A 15,625-nucleotide genomic window follows, 5' to 3' on the forward strand; every position below is an offset into this window, starting at 1 on the left:
CCAACTAAATTTCGGGATGAAATTTCTTTTAAGGTGTAGGTAATGTAACATCCCGCATTTTTCCGTTAAATTTATTTTAACACCGTCTTTTTTTTAGATAATATCTTCCGTTATCTTAATTCGTACCTTTCATTGACTAACGTTCTTAATATTTCCTTTATTTGATTTAACATCTCTCGTTTACCCTAGCGTTTTTAAAATATTTCATTTAGGTAATTCACGCACCCGCTTTTAAACTCGAGGGACTATTGGCATCAAGTGGGCAAACTAGTTGACTAGGTCAACTAGTCAACCCACCACTACCACCACTCATTCAATCCCACATCTCTTTCTCTCTTTTCTCTCTACTTCAAATTTTGGAACTCAAACACCCAATCCACTAATTCATCATCCAAATCCGAATCAAGGAGTAAACATCAAAACAAATTACATTTTCGTGATCCTCTCTTCATCCTCTACATTTTGGTACCAATTTCATCACATTTGGGTAACATTTCTAAAACACTAGATTTCTCTAAATTCATTTTATATACTTGAAATGGTGTTAGTTAGTATCTATGGCTCAAGTATAACATGAATATATATTTTATTTGCTCGATTTGTCGTTTTGGAGTTACTAGCATGAACTTGAAAATGGGTGTGCTTAATCTTTGATTTTGGATGAGTTAATGTTGTTAAATTGTTGAAGTTCATGTTTTAATTGTGTTACTAGTATCACTAGCTTCGTTTTGATGCGTAGGTTGATTAAGAAAACTTCAAACACATGATTATTGATTTTTGTGAATTTTGGTTAGGGTTTGATAGACTTAAAACGAACTTTCAATGTTTTGAATGCCATGAAATGTTATTAGTAAATGTTTAGTTGTAATGTATGTTCCATTACCTTCAAAACGGCATATCATATGTGTGAATTGGATTCCCGAATTTTAAAATGCATTTTGTGAACTTGAAACTTTGAAAATAAACCTTTAATGATCACTTGACGAGATTTCGGTTATTGTAATTGATGTTTTTGCTTGATGAAAAGTGGTTAGTTGTGTTCGTCGTCAAAATACCTTTCCAACGATATAAGATACCTGTTCTAAGTGTTTACGGTTTGTGATTTGTGCTAAATTGAAGTTTGGTTGAGACTTGAACTTTTGAAACAGACCAGGCACCAGGCCACGCCTATTGGCGCGGCGCGACACCAGGGGCCACGGCACGGCATTTGCCGTGTTTAGGTTCTGATCAAGCTTACACTTTTATGAAAAATTTTTGCTATGCTACGCACCTCCGATTCACAAGTAACTTGTTCTAGCATGCTTATATCTGATTAATCCTCAGAAAAATAGTTCGGGACCCGACCCGAACGTGTTGACTTTTTCGTTGACTTTGACTTGATCGAGTTTGACTTGATCGAGTTTGACTTTTAGTTAAACTTAACCAAACGTTTATGCAATCGTTCTAATCTTCTTTTATACTTGATGCTTGCATGAAACTTGACAACGTGATTCACATGCTATACTATTCGAGTCGTAACGAGCCATAGGACTAATTGAACACATTTCGCCCGACCTTGTGTCGTAACTGATTAATTGATATAACTTACTTATTTAGGTCAAGGCTAAGCAACTTTCATGCACACGTTTACTTTGTGAAGTACATTTATACTCGTGCACTCGAGGTGAGATCATAGTCCCACCTTTTCAATAACTTTTTATACTTTTAAATTGTGGGCTGAGAAACATATACTTTGTTACATTTTGTACTACTTACTTTTATACTTTGAACACAAGTACGATGAAACAAACATTCCACAGCGAGTTAGAACAAAAATTCTCAAATCGATTTCACCAACGTTTTTCGTTGACAGTTTTCTATATGTTTCTCAGGTTCATACATGGCTATTTGATACATGCTTCCGCGTACACTCATACTTGCTTGGGGTCAAGCATACATGCATACACTCTGATTTGTTGCTTGGAGTCAAGCATACATACATGCATACGCTAGTGATAGCACCTTTGGATTCAAACATATTGTTTACATACTTACGCTATTTATAGAAACCGTGACTTTCAACTTATATTATGTCGCAAGTTTATTTCATTTATACATTATACTTTTGTAAACTTAAACTTGTTATCGATCCATTTGGTAAACTATACTTTACAAGTCTTGTACTTTTCAAATGAATGCGACATAATTTTGGTCAAACGAGTCTTATATAGGGACTACGACCACGTAACGGGACCTAAGTTAGCGGCGCCGTCAATGATGATTTTGTCGGGTCGTTACAACACGGAGGTTACAAATCGTGGATATTAATACGAATAGCAATATAAAGACACGGTATAATTAAGAATAGTATCACCCCAAGGTAATAGTAAAAGTAAACAGATTCTTCTGGTGGAAGATTGAAAAGAAGGATGACAGAAATGATAATTAGGAAAATATTAAGGATTAGAACTGGATTAAGCATTTTCACAATCTTTTGAATGTATGAACTAAGAAAGAATATATAGGGATGGTGAGATTAATGGAACGGAAGAGTTTAATTTATAATGGAAATATCAGACAGAGTAATCGAGCAGATCACCGTATTTAATTATAGAGATCATAATTTCCTTACTCGCCGAAGAATCAAATCTTTTAGATTTCGAAAATTTTCTTTAAATCCCTTGAATTCCGGAATTTAACCAAGACAACGTCAAAAGTTAAGACACACCTTATTTTCTAAATTTAATCCTATCTACGTCAAAAGATATGACGAATTTACATTTACACATTTCACTCTTTTAGGATAGTTTCACTCGTACCCTTCATAAGAATCAAATTGTTTTATCCATATTACTAACTGATGATAAAACTCTATTTATCAACTCATATGTGTCATGAAAACATACTTATTGTCATCCATGACCATTCCACTCAAATTTCGGGACGAAATTTCTTTAATGGGTAGGTACTATGACGACCCGGAAAATTTCGACTAATTTTAAACCAAACTCTCGATACGATTTAATATTTCTGACACGATAAGCGAAGTCTGTAATGTTGGGTCTCAAAAATTTTGAACTGTTTACATATATTCAATTACCCTTTGACTATTTCCGACGATTCACGAACAACTATTGGTAAATAGATATGTATGTATGTATATATATATATATATATATATATATATATATATATATATATATATATATATATATATATATATATATATGTAATAACTTGAAACAATATTATACGAGTTAATTGTTAAGATTAAATAAGTAGAATAATTTACGATATAATAAAACTTGATATTAAAACGTATTGATATATTTATAAAGTATATCGAATATGATTACACATATAATTTAATGATATGAACTTATTAATTTTCATAAAATATATATTTAACGACGTTATAAGAAATATTATTGAAACGCATTTATATATAGTATGTTAAGAAAATAAAAATGGTTTCGAAGACAGTTATTAAAGACTAACTATCATTTTCTCTTTCGAGTCTATCAAACGTGTTGTATATAACAAACTTATATTTATTTCGCGGATTAAATTATATGTAGGTTATTAAAAATATATATGTATATATAAAATCTCACTACTTCTATTACTTGTTTCTTTTCTTTACTCGATTGACATCTAAACCACCCGTGAAGTTATGTTTCTTATTTGTTTCCGCTTTATTTCTTTTGACAAAGCATATAGAACCAAAAGTACCATATTTCCTTTAATTACTTAATTCTTTGTTGTTTTCTTTTCTTTATATATAAGAAGCACATGCTTATACTACGTAGACATTATTTAACTCTTGCGTTTTGTTTTAGTGAAGGACCACCACAATTCGTTAAAATCAAAACACACTTGTTTAAGATGTTGACAAAGAATAATTCAATTATATAGCTACTACCCATTCTTTTAATTGATGTAGTTGATTCCCTGTCCTTGAGTTGTTTTAAATCACTATCTGATATATATTTATATATATGCTTGAAAACACCAGAATCCAAAACCATCATCATCTCTTTATTTCTCTATTATTAATTATATTATTCATATATATTTACATATGTGGAATAGTTATTGTGCATCCGTGATAACTTGAATTATCAACTAGTAATACTGTGTTTGTTATATTAACTTAATATCTTTTACTTTATCTTTATATATATATATATATATATATATATATATATATATATATATATATAACGTATATATGACAGATAAAATTATCAACCATCACCACCACATGAACTCTCCTCCTCCGGTTCCTTCACAGCCCACAACCATTCAATCATCACCCTCAACCCACCATTCCAACCATCGACAACACCACCACTAGAACACCTTCACACGAAATCAACATACTACTATATCCTATTTTCTTTCTTGATGAACAACACCATGTAACAGCCACCCACATCCACTTCACCACCATCGTTTTCCATTTTCTTTCTTCCTTCTGCAGTCCACAATTGAAGCCACTACAGCTCCTTCTCTCCCTCTCTTGTTCGATCACAACCCATCACCACCCTAAAACGTTTCCACTTTCCACCCTACAAACAACCAACACCGCCACCTCAGCTGTAAATATCTTAAACTCATATCACCACCAATGAACCATGGTCTACTGTTATAGCTTCAATTTTCTGTCATTGTTGGAACGGGCGACCATCACCATCATCGACTTTAATGTTTTTCTGTTTCTCGTTCAAAATCCATCACCTTCATCAAAAACACCACACCACAATTATCACCATGATTAACGAGAAACCTGCATTTTCCGGTAACTATTTTCTTTTCTTTCTTTTCTTTTTCTCTTACACCTGTTACGGTTCCGTTGATGATTCCTCTTGTTCGAACTAACCCTTGCTACTATTACTCTCCTCTAGTTTCTTCTTAACTCAAATCACCATCACTATTATCATTTTTTTTCCTTTCTTCGTTAACTGTTTCTACCCCAAACAAACTCATCTGTAACTCGTGTTTCTGTTTCCAATAACTTTTAACATAACAAGAAAACCTCACTTGGAATATATAGATAAAGTAATGAAAGAGTGGGAAACATGCTAGGAAAGCGGGATCTTATTTAATATTTTCTTTGGTATGGAGACAACTACAACTTGTCTTTGCTTTTTTATTTCAATTTCAAAAGAAAAACGAATCCTATAAATCAGATTGGGGCCGTGATTTTATTTCTTGGTTGGGCCGAGAGCATCTAAATTCAGTTGGGCCGAAAGCTTTTAAATTCAGTTGGGCTGCGTTTGTTTTACAATTGGGCCAAGGAGTTTGTGCTTGATTTGGGCCAAGTCTATATCAAATATCATAGGAAAAACTACCACTTATGTTCTGTTAGGATTAAAACGTGTTAATAATAATGATTACATGTCGATGATGCATGGTAACGCATGATGATGATATGGTATAAGGATGATGATGATGATGACCTGATGATGATGTTAAGATGGAAATGTTTATGGTTAAGAAGTTAAAAGCATGTCATGAAGTGCATCTGGTTCACTACTTACAACTTGTAGCCGAGATAAAAGTGTTTACATACAGGTTATATATATATATATCGTGGGTATATTTTCAGAAAAACAATAATGGAAGGGTGGTTAGGAGTGTTGTGGTGTAAGCTAGAGGTCGCGAGTTCAATTCCAGGATGTGACATTTTTTTAGAAAAAGAAGGAAATCTGTCAAGATAGATATATAGATTATATAGTAGTTTATCCGGTTTATAATAGATAAAATGATTTAGATGAATGGTTAAGTGGTGTTTCGGGTTAACGGGAGGTCTTGGGTTCGAGCCCGGGCCGGGGCGCTTATTTTTTTAAAGCTTGCTTCATTAAGGTAGCACCTTTGTTATTTTTGTTATTATTATTATCATTATTATTATTATTAATATTATTATCATTATTATTAATTAAAAATTGTCATCTTACTAAGATTAATATTATTAGTAAAATTATTATTTTTATTATTATTATTATTATTATTATTATTTTTATTATTATTATTATTATTATTATTATTATTATTATTATTATTATTATTATTATCAAGATTTTTATATATTATTATCATCATTTTTACTAACACTATTATTATTTATTATTATTATTAGTATCCTTATTTTTATAAAACTATTACAATTTTCTATTATAAATATTATTTTACCAAATAAAGTAGTAGTTATACAAAAACATATCTTAATATAATCCTAGATATATAAATATATTAATCTTAATACATTACATAATATAAACAAACTTAGTCGAATAAATGTGATATGTGTTAATATATATAAATGATATAGGTTCGTGAATCTGAAGCCAACCCTACACTTGTTTAATGTCGTCATATGTATTTTTACTACAAAATACAGTATGGTGAGTTTCATTTGCTCCCTTTTTAAACGCTTTTGCAATATATATTTTTGGGACTGAGAATACATGTGCTGCATTTATAAATATTTTACGAAATAGACACAAGTACTTAAAACTATATTCTATGGCTGGATTATTAAACCGAATATGCCCCTTTTTAGTCTGGTAATCTAAGAATTAGGGAACAGACACCCTAATTGACGCGAATCCTAAAGATAGATCTATTGGGCCCAACAAGCCCCATCCAAAGTACCAGATGCTTTAGTACTTCGAATTTATCATGTTCGAAGGGAGTCCCGGAATGATGGGGATATTCTATATGCATCTTGTTAAGGTCGGTTACCAGGTGTTCACCATATGAATGATTTTTATCTCTATGTATGGGATATATATTGAAATATGAAATCTTGTGGTCTATTAAAATGATGAAAATGATTGATTATGATAAACTAATGAACTCACCAACCTTTTGGTTGACACTTGAAAGCATGTTTGTTCTCAGGTATGAAAGAAATCTTCCGCTGTGCATTTGCTCATTTTAGAGATATTACTTGGAGTCGTTCATGACATATTTCAAAAGACGTTGCATTCGAGTCATTGAGTTCATCAAGATTATTATTAAGTCAATTATAGTTGGATATATTATGAAATGGTATGCATGCCGTCAACTTTCGATGTAATGAAAGTTTGTCTTTTAAAAACGAATGCAATGTTTGTAAAATGTATCATATAGAGGTCAAGTACCTCACGATGTAACCCAATGTAATGTATTCGTCCTGATGGATTAGGACGGGTCATGAAAGATTCCTCTTAGTACGGTAACATTTAATCATTGGTTTTTGAACCGGTGAACGCGAATATTAGATATGGATCCATAGGGTTTGACATCCCCACTCGGACTAGTCGGGCTAGCACTTAACGGGTGTTTAATACTTCGAGGACATACGCACTCGCCAAGTGTACTTTTAGGGGGTATTATTATTACGTTAAGTTAGTTACCGGGTGCCCACGAATAAGCTTATACTTTTCATGCTGTTTTGGAATACAAAATCTCGTGGTCTACATTACATTACTAAATACAAACTATAGCTCACCAACATTCGTGTTGACTTTTAAGCGTGTATTTCTCAGGTGCTTAGACATTGTTGCTTCCGCTGTTAGACTTGCTGTCTTGGTGTTATAGACTTACTGTTACAGACTCGCTGTGTTAGACTTCCGCTGCATTACTTAGAGATGTCTCAATCATGGAACTTTTATCTTGCATTCACAACTTATGTTATTTGAATAATGGCTTGTAACGACCTTTGTGTCACGTTATCTTTGTAAAACGTTTTCCTTTTTGAATGCAAAACTTGTTTTAAAATAGCATGTAGTATTGTACCGTGTAATGGACCTGCTGTTGACGATTCGTACATGATGGTTTTGTACGGGGCGTCACACCCGTAGGTTCTCTGGCGGTATTATTTCTTTGTGGGATCTGTTGGCATTTGTCAAAAGTGGGATGTGGTGTGATGTTAATTTTGTGATCGTTAAAGGCCATTGGGTTCGGGAAGATGTCGAAGTTTATATGGTTAACGTGTATGCACCACAACATCGAGCTGCAAAACGTATTTTATGGCAAAAACTATCTAACTTTATGGCTACAAATAGAGGCAATTACATCTTGTTCGGTGATTGGAACGCGGTTCGAGAAGAAGATGAGAGGTGTGGTTCAGAATTCTACCCTTATGATGCTAGATGTTTCAATGATTTTATCACTTCTAACGAGTTAATCGAGCTTCCTCTAGACGGTTTACGATTCACAGGGCGCAACAAAGTAGGTAACAAATTTAGTAAAATTGATAACTTCTTTTTTACGAACCATGTTCGTGACAGTATCAATGATATTAAGGGTGTCGTTCTTCCCCGGGGATACTCTGATCATTCTCCTATTTTTTTTATTCCAAGATAAAGTCAATTATGGGCCTACATATTTCAAAGTTTTCGATTCGTGGTTTGCTCGTGAAGATTTCAAGGATACTGTTAGTTCTGCTTGGTTATCCATTAATGATCAAAGAGGTTATTTGTAAGATTGATGATCTCGATGTTGTTATTGACATAGGTACTACCACTCCGGATTTAGTTGATTTGCGTAACGCGTTTTTTAATGAGAGGGACGAACTAGCAAAGTTAGAGGCATTTGATTCTCTTCCAAAAGCTAGAATTAAATGGGACGTAGAAGGTGATGAAAATTTGAAGTTTTTTCATATTTCTCATAAACATAAACGCAGTCAATAACTCATTCATGGTTTGATGCTGGATGGTAATTGGATTGTTGACCCGGTTGCTATTAAAGATAAGTTTTTTGAGTTCTATAAACTGAAATTTGATGTGCATGATATAGGTGCTGAATTTGTTTCCATTTAGCCTAAATATAGATTATCCGACACTGAAGCATCATTCCTTGAAAGGCCTATCGATGACATGGAAATTAAAGTGGCGGTTTGGGACAGTGGTAGTTTAAAAGCACTAGGTCCCGACGGTTACTCCTTTTGTTTTATCAAGCATTTTTGGGATATCCTTCAACATGATTTACGTAGAGATATTCAGAGATTATTTGAGACATCGATTATGCCTCCAGGTGCTAATTCTGCTTTTTTCTCCTTGATCCCGAAAGTACAGAACCCGGTTCTTGTCACCGATTTTCGCCCGATCTCATTAGTCGTTTTTTTTAATAAAATTGTCACGAATATTCTTACAAACATGTTAGCGCATGTCATTGATAAGATCATAAGTCCGGTTCAGTCAGCGTTTATTTCAGGAAGACAAATTTTGGATGGTCCATTGATGTTGAGGGAAATTATTTCATGGTTAAGGAAATCGGGGCGACAAATGTTATTATTCAAGGTGAATTTCGAGAAAGCATATGATTCTGTTAACTGGGATTATCTAATGTTCATGTTGTCATCTTCAGGTTTCGGCGATTTATGGTGCAAGTGGATCATGGGTTGTTTAAAGACGTCAAGAACTTCAGTTCTAATCAACGAAAGCCCGACTCGTGAATTTCCTATTAAAAGAGGGTTACAACAGGGAGATCCTCTTAGCCCTTTTTTATTCATCATAGTTATGGAGGGTTTTCACTTGACTTTTAATCGGGCTATGGATATTAATTACATACGAGGTATTAAGGTGGGGTCGACTAACATTCATTTATCTCATTTTTTGTATGCGAACGACGTTATTATTCTTTTAGAGTGGAGTAGACAATAACTAAACCGTATCCTCCTTATTTTGAAAGTTTTTTATTTGGTTTCGGGCTTAAAGATAAATGTAGCCAAATCGCATATGTTCGGCATTGGTGTTGACATTCACGAGGTTAATTCTTTTGCGAATGAAGCAGGATATAGGGTTGGGTCATTTCCAACTAATTATATTGGCATTCCAATCGGTGCTGATATGAAGTTGACCTCGAATTGGGAATCGTTACTTGACAAATTACGTTCAAAGCTTTCATCTTGGAAGGCTAATTTTCTATCCTCGGGCGGAAGATTGACTCTTATTAAGTCCGTTATGGGCGGTCTCGGTATTTACTTTTTGTCTCTATTTAAATGCCCCAAATCTATTCTAAAAGTGTTGGAGTCGATTAGAACAAGATTTTTTTGGGGTGGGAACGAGTCGGTCAAGAAGATGCATTGGGTTAATTGGGACTCAATCTTAACTTCGTTTGATAATGGCGGCTTAAACGTTGGAAGTTTAACAAGCATTTAATCTTGCTTTGATCTTAAAGTGGAGATGGAGGTACTTAGTTAATTCTGAAGACTATTGGGTTTCTATAATTAAATCGATTCATGGGAATTTATTTGAGATAACATCAGGTGGTCCTACAACCACATGGTCGAACATTGTGTCTTCATGCTCTAAAATTTTGTCAGATTCTATCCTTCCAATGTTTTTCAGATGGAGATAGGCAACGGGAGAAATATCAGATTTTGGCATGACTTATGGTGCGGAACGTCGTGCCTTTCGTCTCGTTTTAATCGGATTTTTCATCTAGATTTAAACAAAAATGAATGACACTCTTGCAGATAAGTGGGTCGACGGAAGTTGGAATTGGACTTGGCCTAGAGTCGACATTGGTAGTCGAAACAATCAGCTGTTAAACAATCTTTACGATTCTATCAATACTTGCCATCTTTCGGACAGAATGGACCGGTGGTCCTGCTCTATCTAATCGGATGGGTTGCTTACAGTAAAGCGGCTAGAGAACATATGGATCGAGTCATGTTACATGTCTTTTCAATTAAAATAGAATGGTTCAAGATGATCCTGAGGAAAGTCAATATTTTTTTGTGGCGTTTGAGGCGGGATTCGTTACCTCTTCGTTGGAATCTTTCCGCAAAAGGTATTGATATTAATTCTATTGTATGTCCTATTTGTAACAATGGTATTGAGACGAGTGACCATGTCTTTTTCGGTTGCTCGTTAGCAACGGATCTTTGGCATCAGGTGAGAATATGGTTGAGTTGCGGGATGCCAGTTTTTTCTTCTTGGGATACTTTCTACAGTTGGATAGAAGGATTTCGATTATCTACTTCCAACAATGAGCGGATCATTGCTATCATAGTCACTCTCTTATGGGCGATTTGGCGATATCGAAACAACATTGTTTTTAGTGATCCCTTTTGTAATAGAAATAGTCTTTTTGATTTTGTTAGATTAATTTTTTTTTCGTTGGATTAAAAATAGAAGCCATCTAGTTTCAAATTGGAACTTGTGGCTTTCTATTCCGTTGTAATTCTCTCTTAGCACCTTGTTAGAGAGTGTGTTTTTTTTTATAAAATCCCAATTTTGCCATAAAAGAAAGGAAAGTAATTAATTTGAATAACATATTAAATGAATGATAAAATAGACATTTTAATAACATACCTTAATTTGAACATTTTATTGGGGGCTTTTTGAGGGACTGGGGAAGTATCAGCCTAACCAAGCTAATAATGTTGTTTGATATTTTAGCGGAAATTTAATTATAATGTAGTTAATTGTACGATTTTATATAAATATAAAAAAAGGTAATAATAAAAGTAAAAAAACTTGTTGACCCTCATGAACAGTTGTTTTATTTTTAGGATATATGATTGGTAGTAATTACGGTTGATAATTTGTAGGATAAAGATGAAAATGTTCAGATTAATTAGAAAATAGTTTGAATTGATTTACTTATAAGGACAGAAATACCTTTATGTGAGATGCACATGTGGGTCTTTAACTGACTCTAAAGAACGGTCGTTAGCGTTGGGGACCAATCTCCCAGCATGTGAAAACTTTAGAGTCATCTGCGTTAAAAAAAAAATACTTTAGGTTCATACATGCAATTTTGTAAAAACTTTAGGGACCAACCACACAATTTCGTCTTTATAATATGAATTAGAAACGCTATTTCAGATGTTGACACATCACAAATATAATCCACTCGATGATAGTAAATATAATTTTGTTCAAGAAACTAAAAAACACAGATAGTGTGGTATGTAGAGATAGTCTGATCGGGCCAAACTTTCTAAAGGTAATCTGGAACCTCCTGACTTCCGCACTTATTAGATTGTTTTTCGAAATTCTAACCAGACTTTTGACTTATCAGATTCTTCAAACGGATTATCAATATTGTTTTTCCCAACGCGGTTATATGCTTTAGTATGACTTAATCAATTAATCAATTTCTATGATTTGCTCTGTTTCAACCCTGTCTCAATTTCAATTTTCTGCTTATTCCAACAATATAAGTTACACAACAAATCTAAATACTTGAAGGCAAGAGTCTTGAACGGATACCCACCACAAAAAAGATAATACATAACCACAAGAACACACAAAGAATGAAACCATCTAAATTGTTACATCTAATTTAGTTATAAAAATCACGTTTGAAATATATAAATGCAAAAGACAAATTTGTATATATAATTCGTGAGTAATTCGTGTAGTGGTGTGTGTGAGTTTGCCTTTCAAAAAAAAAAAAAAGACTTGTCAAGTTAATTACTTGCTAAAGCACTTATGAATTCTTCATCACATTCAATCTTCCTCATATATTCTGACAAAAGGCAAACTTCTATACCCATACTCCCACCCCCATTTCGACCCGGATACATTGTAATTTGCCCATCAGCCTTATTAGAACATCCACTTCTCGTAGCTACTGCTTTCCCCAACCCGAATTCACAACCGTACATATCAAACCTCGGTGAGCTTCCAATGGTTATAGCATTTGGATCAAACACCTTACTCATTTTTATTATTGTTTGTGTTTTAGACCACGACTGAGCCCACTTTTTCACTGCTATATCGTCATGTTTCCTCACCGCTTCATGTAAAATCAAAGCTGCCCGACCAAGCCCACGAGTGATTAAATCCTCAACGGTTGTCGTTCCTCTAACTATTTGAACATGATTTCCAAAGTAGTTATCGGATAAAGGTGGGTCCAGCCTATGGCGATTCTTAATAGCAAGTTTACATACACTGTCCGCTTTTTTCGGTAGGTGTCGTGCGCGTGTTACACACCTCCACAAAAGCGCGGACACTGCTTGTAAACTTGATATTTTTTGTGTCTTACATTCGACATTTTCTTTTGCTTTAAGTTTGGAGATGGAAGTCGCCGAGAAATCAAAGAATCTTTCTTCCAGTAAATGTGGGAATCGGAATCTTTCGATGAATTCATCGGGATGCGTATATGGAAGATTTATAACATGATCACATCCTTCAAAGGCCACTCTTTTGAAAACCGGGGGACGCGATATATTTATAGAACCAGAGGCTTCTTCAAGCATGGGCAATATTTGATCTTGAGATCTAAATATTTCACTCCAAGTGGCCATGAAATTCCAAAAAGACGTTCCATCCGCAACCATATGGTTAACCGAGCCACCAATGAAGATTCCATCGTTAAGCTCGGTCACTTGAATGGACAACAACAGAAACGTATGACCATCATGGTTTATATTGTTATTGAGATCAAATAACGAATGAACAAGTAAAGGTACACAAACAGAGCTAATGACATCGGATATATTAGCATCTGCTTTTGCGTATATAAACTTGGCCCCAGGGCTGTTTTCGGGGTCAATGTAAATAACATAGGAATTAGGTGGTGGGTTTTGTTGTTTTCGAGTGCCTAAACGGGCTGCAAGTGGGTAGAAATGGGTTAGGGTTGCAGATAGTGTGTGTTGAAGTTTGTCCAAGAATTCGGCTATCGAGAAACGTTGATTTTTGGATGGTTTATCGAAAAGGAGACCTTTTTGGCTGTAGTTAGCGTTAAGTAAAAGGAGCTCAAAGGGTGTGAAGTAGATGGGTTGTTTTGTATTTGATGAAAGATCGTGTAATGGTTTCACTAAGCATTCTGATATCAGTCGTACCGTTGGTGAAGTCATTAGATAAGTTTTACGGTATTAGAACATAGAGGTGTATTAATATACCATGATAGAGTTCCTCCCTCTCTAAAATATGTTAACGTTACTATATATATATATATATATATATATATATATATATATATATATATATATATATATATATATATATATATATATATATATATACACACACACATATATATAGTGGTAGGATCAAGAGGGAAGTAACCAATCGGGGGAAGCGGGGGGAAGAAAAAACTTTTTTTTTTCGTTTTTTGAAAAAACTTTGTTCACGAACATTATAGATGAGATGAAAATCTGAACATTTAGTACAGACACTTTGTGATAAATGTTTTTATTTTGGCGGTAAAACACTCGAAGAAGTAATATATAACAATTATCGTGATTTCCAAGCGTATGTTGAGGTTTTAGCTATTGGGGTTTAGATATTAGGGTTTATATATTAGGGTTTATAGGGTTTAGATATTAGGGTTTAGAAATTTAGGGTTTAGGGTTTAGATTTAGGATTTAGATTGAGTTTTTAACACGAACGGTTTAGAATTTAGGGTTTAGGGTTTAGTGTTTTGGGTTTATGGAATAAACCCAAAACACCAAACTCTAAATCCTAAACCCTAAACTCTAAATCGGGCTAAATTTTACTTCACAAAACATGAAAAAAAACGTCTATATTCTTCACGAACAATATTATCTTGAATGTTATTTTTGTCGATCGTTTTCCCGCTTAAATAATAACATTCATCACGAAGTGTCTCTTCTAAATGTTCATATTTTCGTGTGATCTTGATGCCGGAAAAAAAATTCCAAAAAAAAACGAAATTTTTTTTTTTTTTACTTCCCCCCGCTTTTCCCCGATTGGTTACTTCCCCATTGATCCAGCCCATATATATATATATATATATATATATATATATATATATATATATATATATATATATATATATATATATATATATATATATATATATACACCTCAATAATTACTGATTGTGTTAGTACTTATTTTAAATATTCATTTATTTTCCCTAGTTACTCTCACTCTCTTAATAATTGGGAGGTAAATTTTTACAAACACTTTTTTATTCATCTACACTCTTATCTTATAAATTTACAGTTATACCCTTAAATTAATATAAGAAGTTAACTTATACTATTATTGTAAGTATAATTAATGGTATAATAGTAAACTAAGTGCAAATTAATCAAAAAATAATATGTGAAGATCACCTCTCTTAATAATTATGTAAACATTTATTTATTACTAAATTAATCAACTTTACTTTAAATATATACGAACAGAACAAAATAAAACTTAATAAACATAAACATAAACATATTAAAAGAGAAATGATAAATGTAGCTTAAGAATTAAATATAAACATTTATGTTAAACTGTTGATTTTTCATAATATTTTTTATATTTAAATTTATGGAGTCAGATTATTAATAAAAATATGTAGTTTTATATTTTAAATATTAACTTTACAGCTAGTAAAGTGGACCGCGGTTCGCGGCAGTGTGCAAAAAAAATTTATTTACGATTTCATATAATTACAATGCAATTTCGAAAAATGATTATGAAATTTATAGTGCAAGTTTAAAACTTTGAAACATGGGCACCCAACTTGTTTTTTAACCTATAAAATGTTAGTTCAATAATTAAAAATTATTTAATTTTAATAATTAAAATAGTTATTAATAACGTTTAATGATAATAATTAATTAATAAGATTTAATTTTAATTCAAAATTATTTAATTAATGACATCACCCACCATGCTTATATATATTTATTTATTTTTGATTTTTTTAAATAAAAAAATTAGCTAGGATTCTAATAGAA

At 33.0% G+C, this 15,625-nt stretch overlaps 1 protein-coding gene across 1 annotated transcript; it reads right to left on the bottom strand.

The window, feature by feature from the left end:
* Nucleotides 1–12,391: 12,391 nt before the first annotated feature.
* On the bottom strand, nt 12,392–13,783 carry LOC139876355 (uncharacterized acetyltransferase At3g50280-like). The gene has a single exon (XM_071863663.1). It carries the CDS (start codon nt 13,781–13,783, stop codon nt 12,392–12,394), a length of 1,392 nt encoding a protein of 463 aa, XP_071719764.1.
* Nucleotides 13,784–15,625: the final 1,842 nt, after the last annotated feature.

Source organism: Rutidosis leptorrhynchoides, chromosome 11, assembly GCF_046630445.1.
Source record: "Rutidosis leptorrhynchoides isolate AG116_Rl617_1_P2 chromosome 11, CSIRO_AGI_Rlap_v1, whole genome shotgun sequence".
Classification (NCBI taxonomy): domain Eukaryota; kingdom Viridiplantae; phylum Streptophyta; class Magnoliopsida; order Asterales; family Asteraceae; genus Rutidosis; species Rutidosis leptorrhynchoides.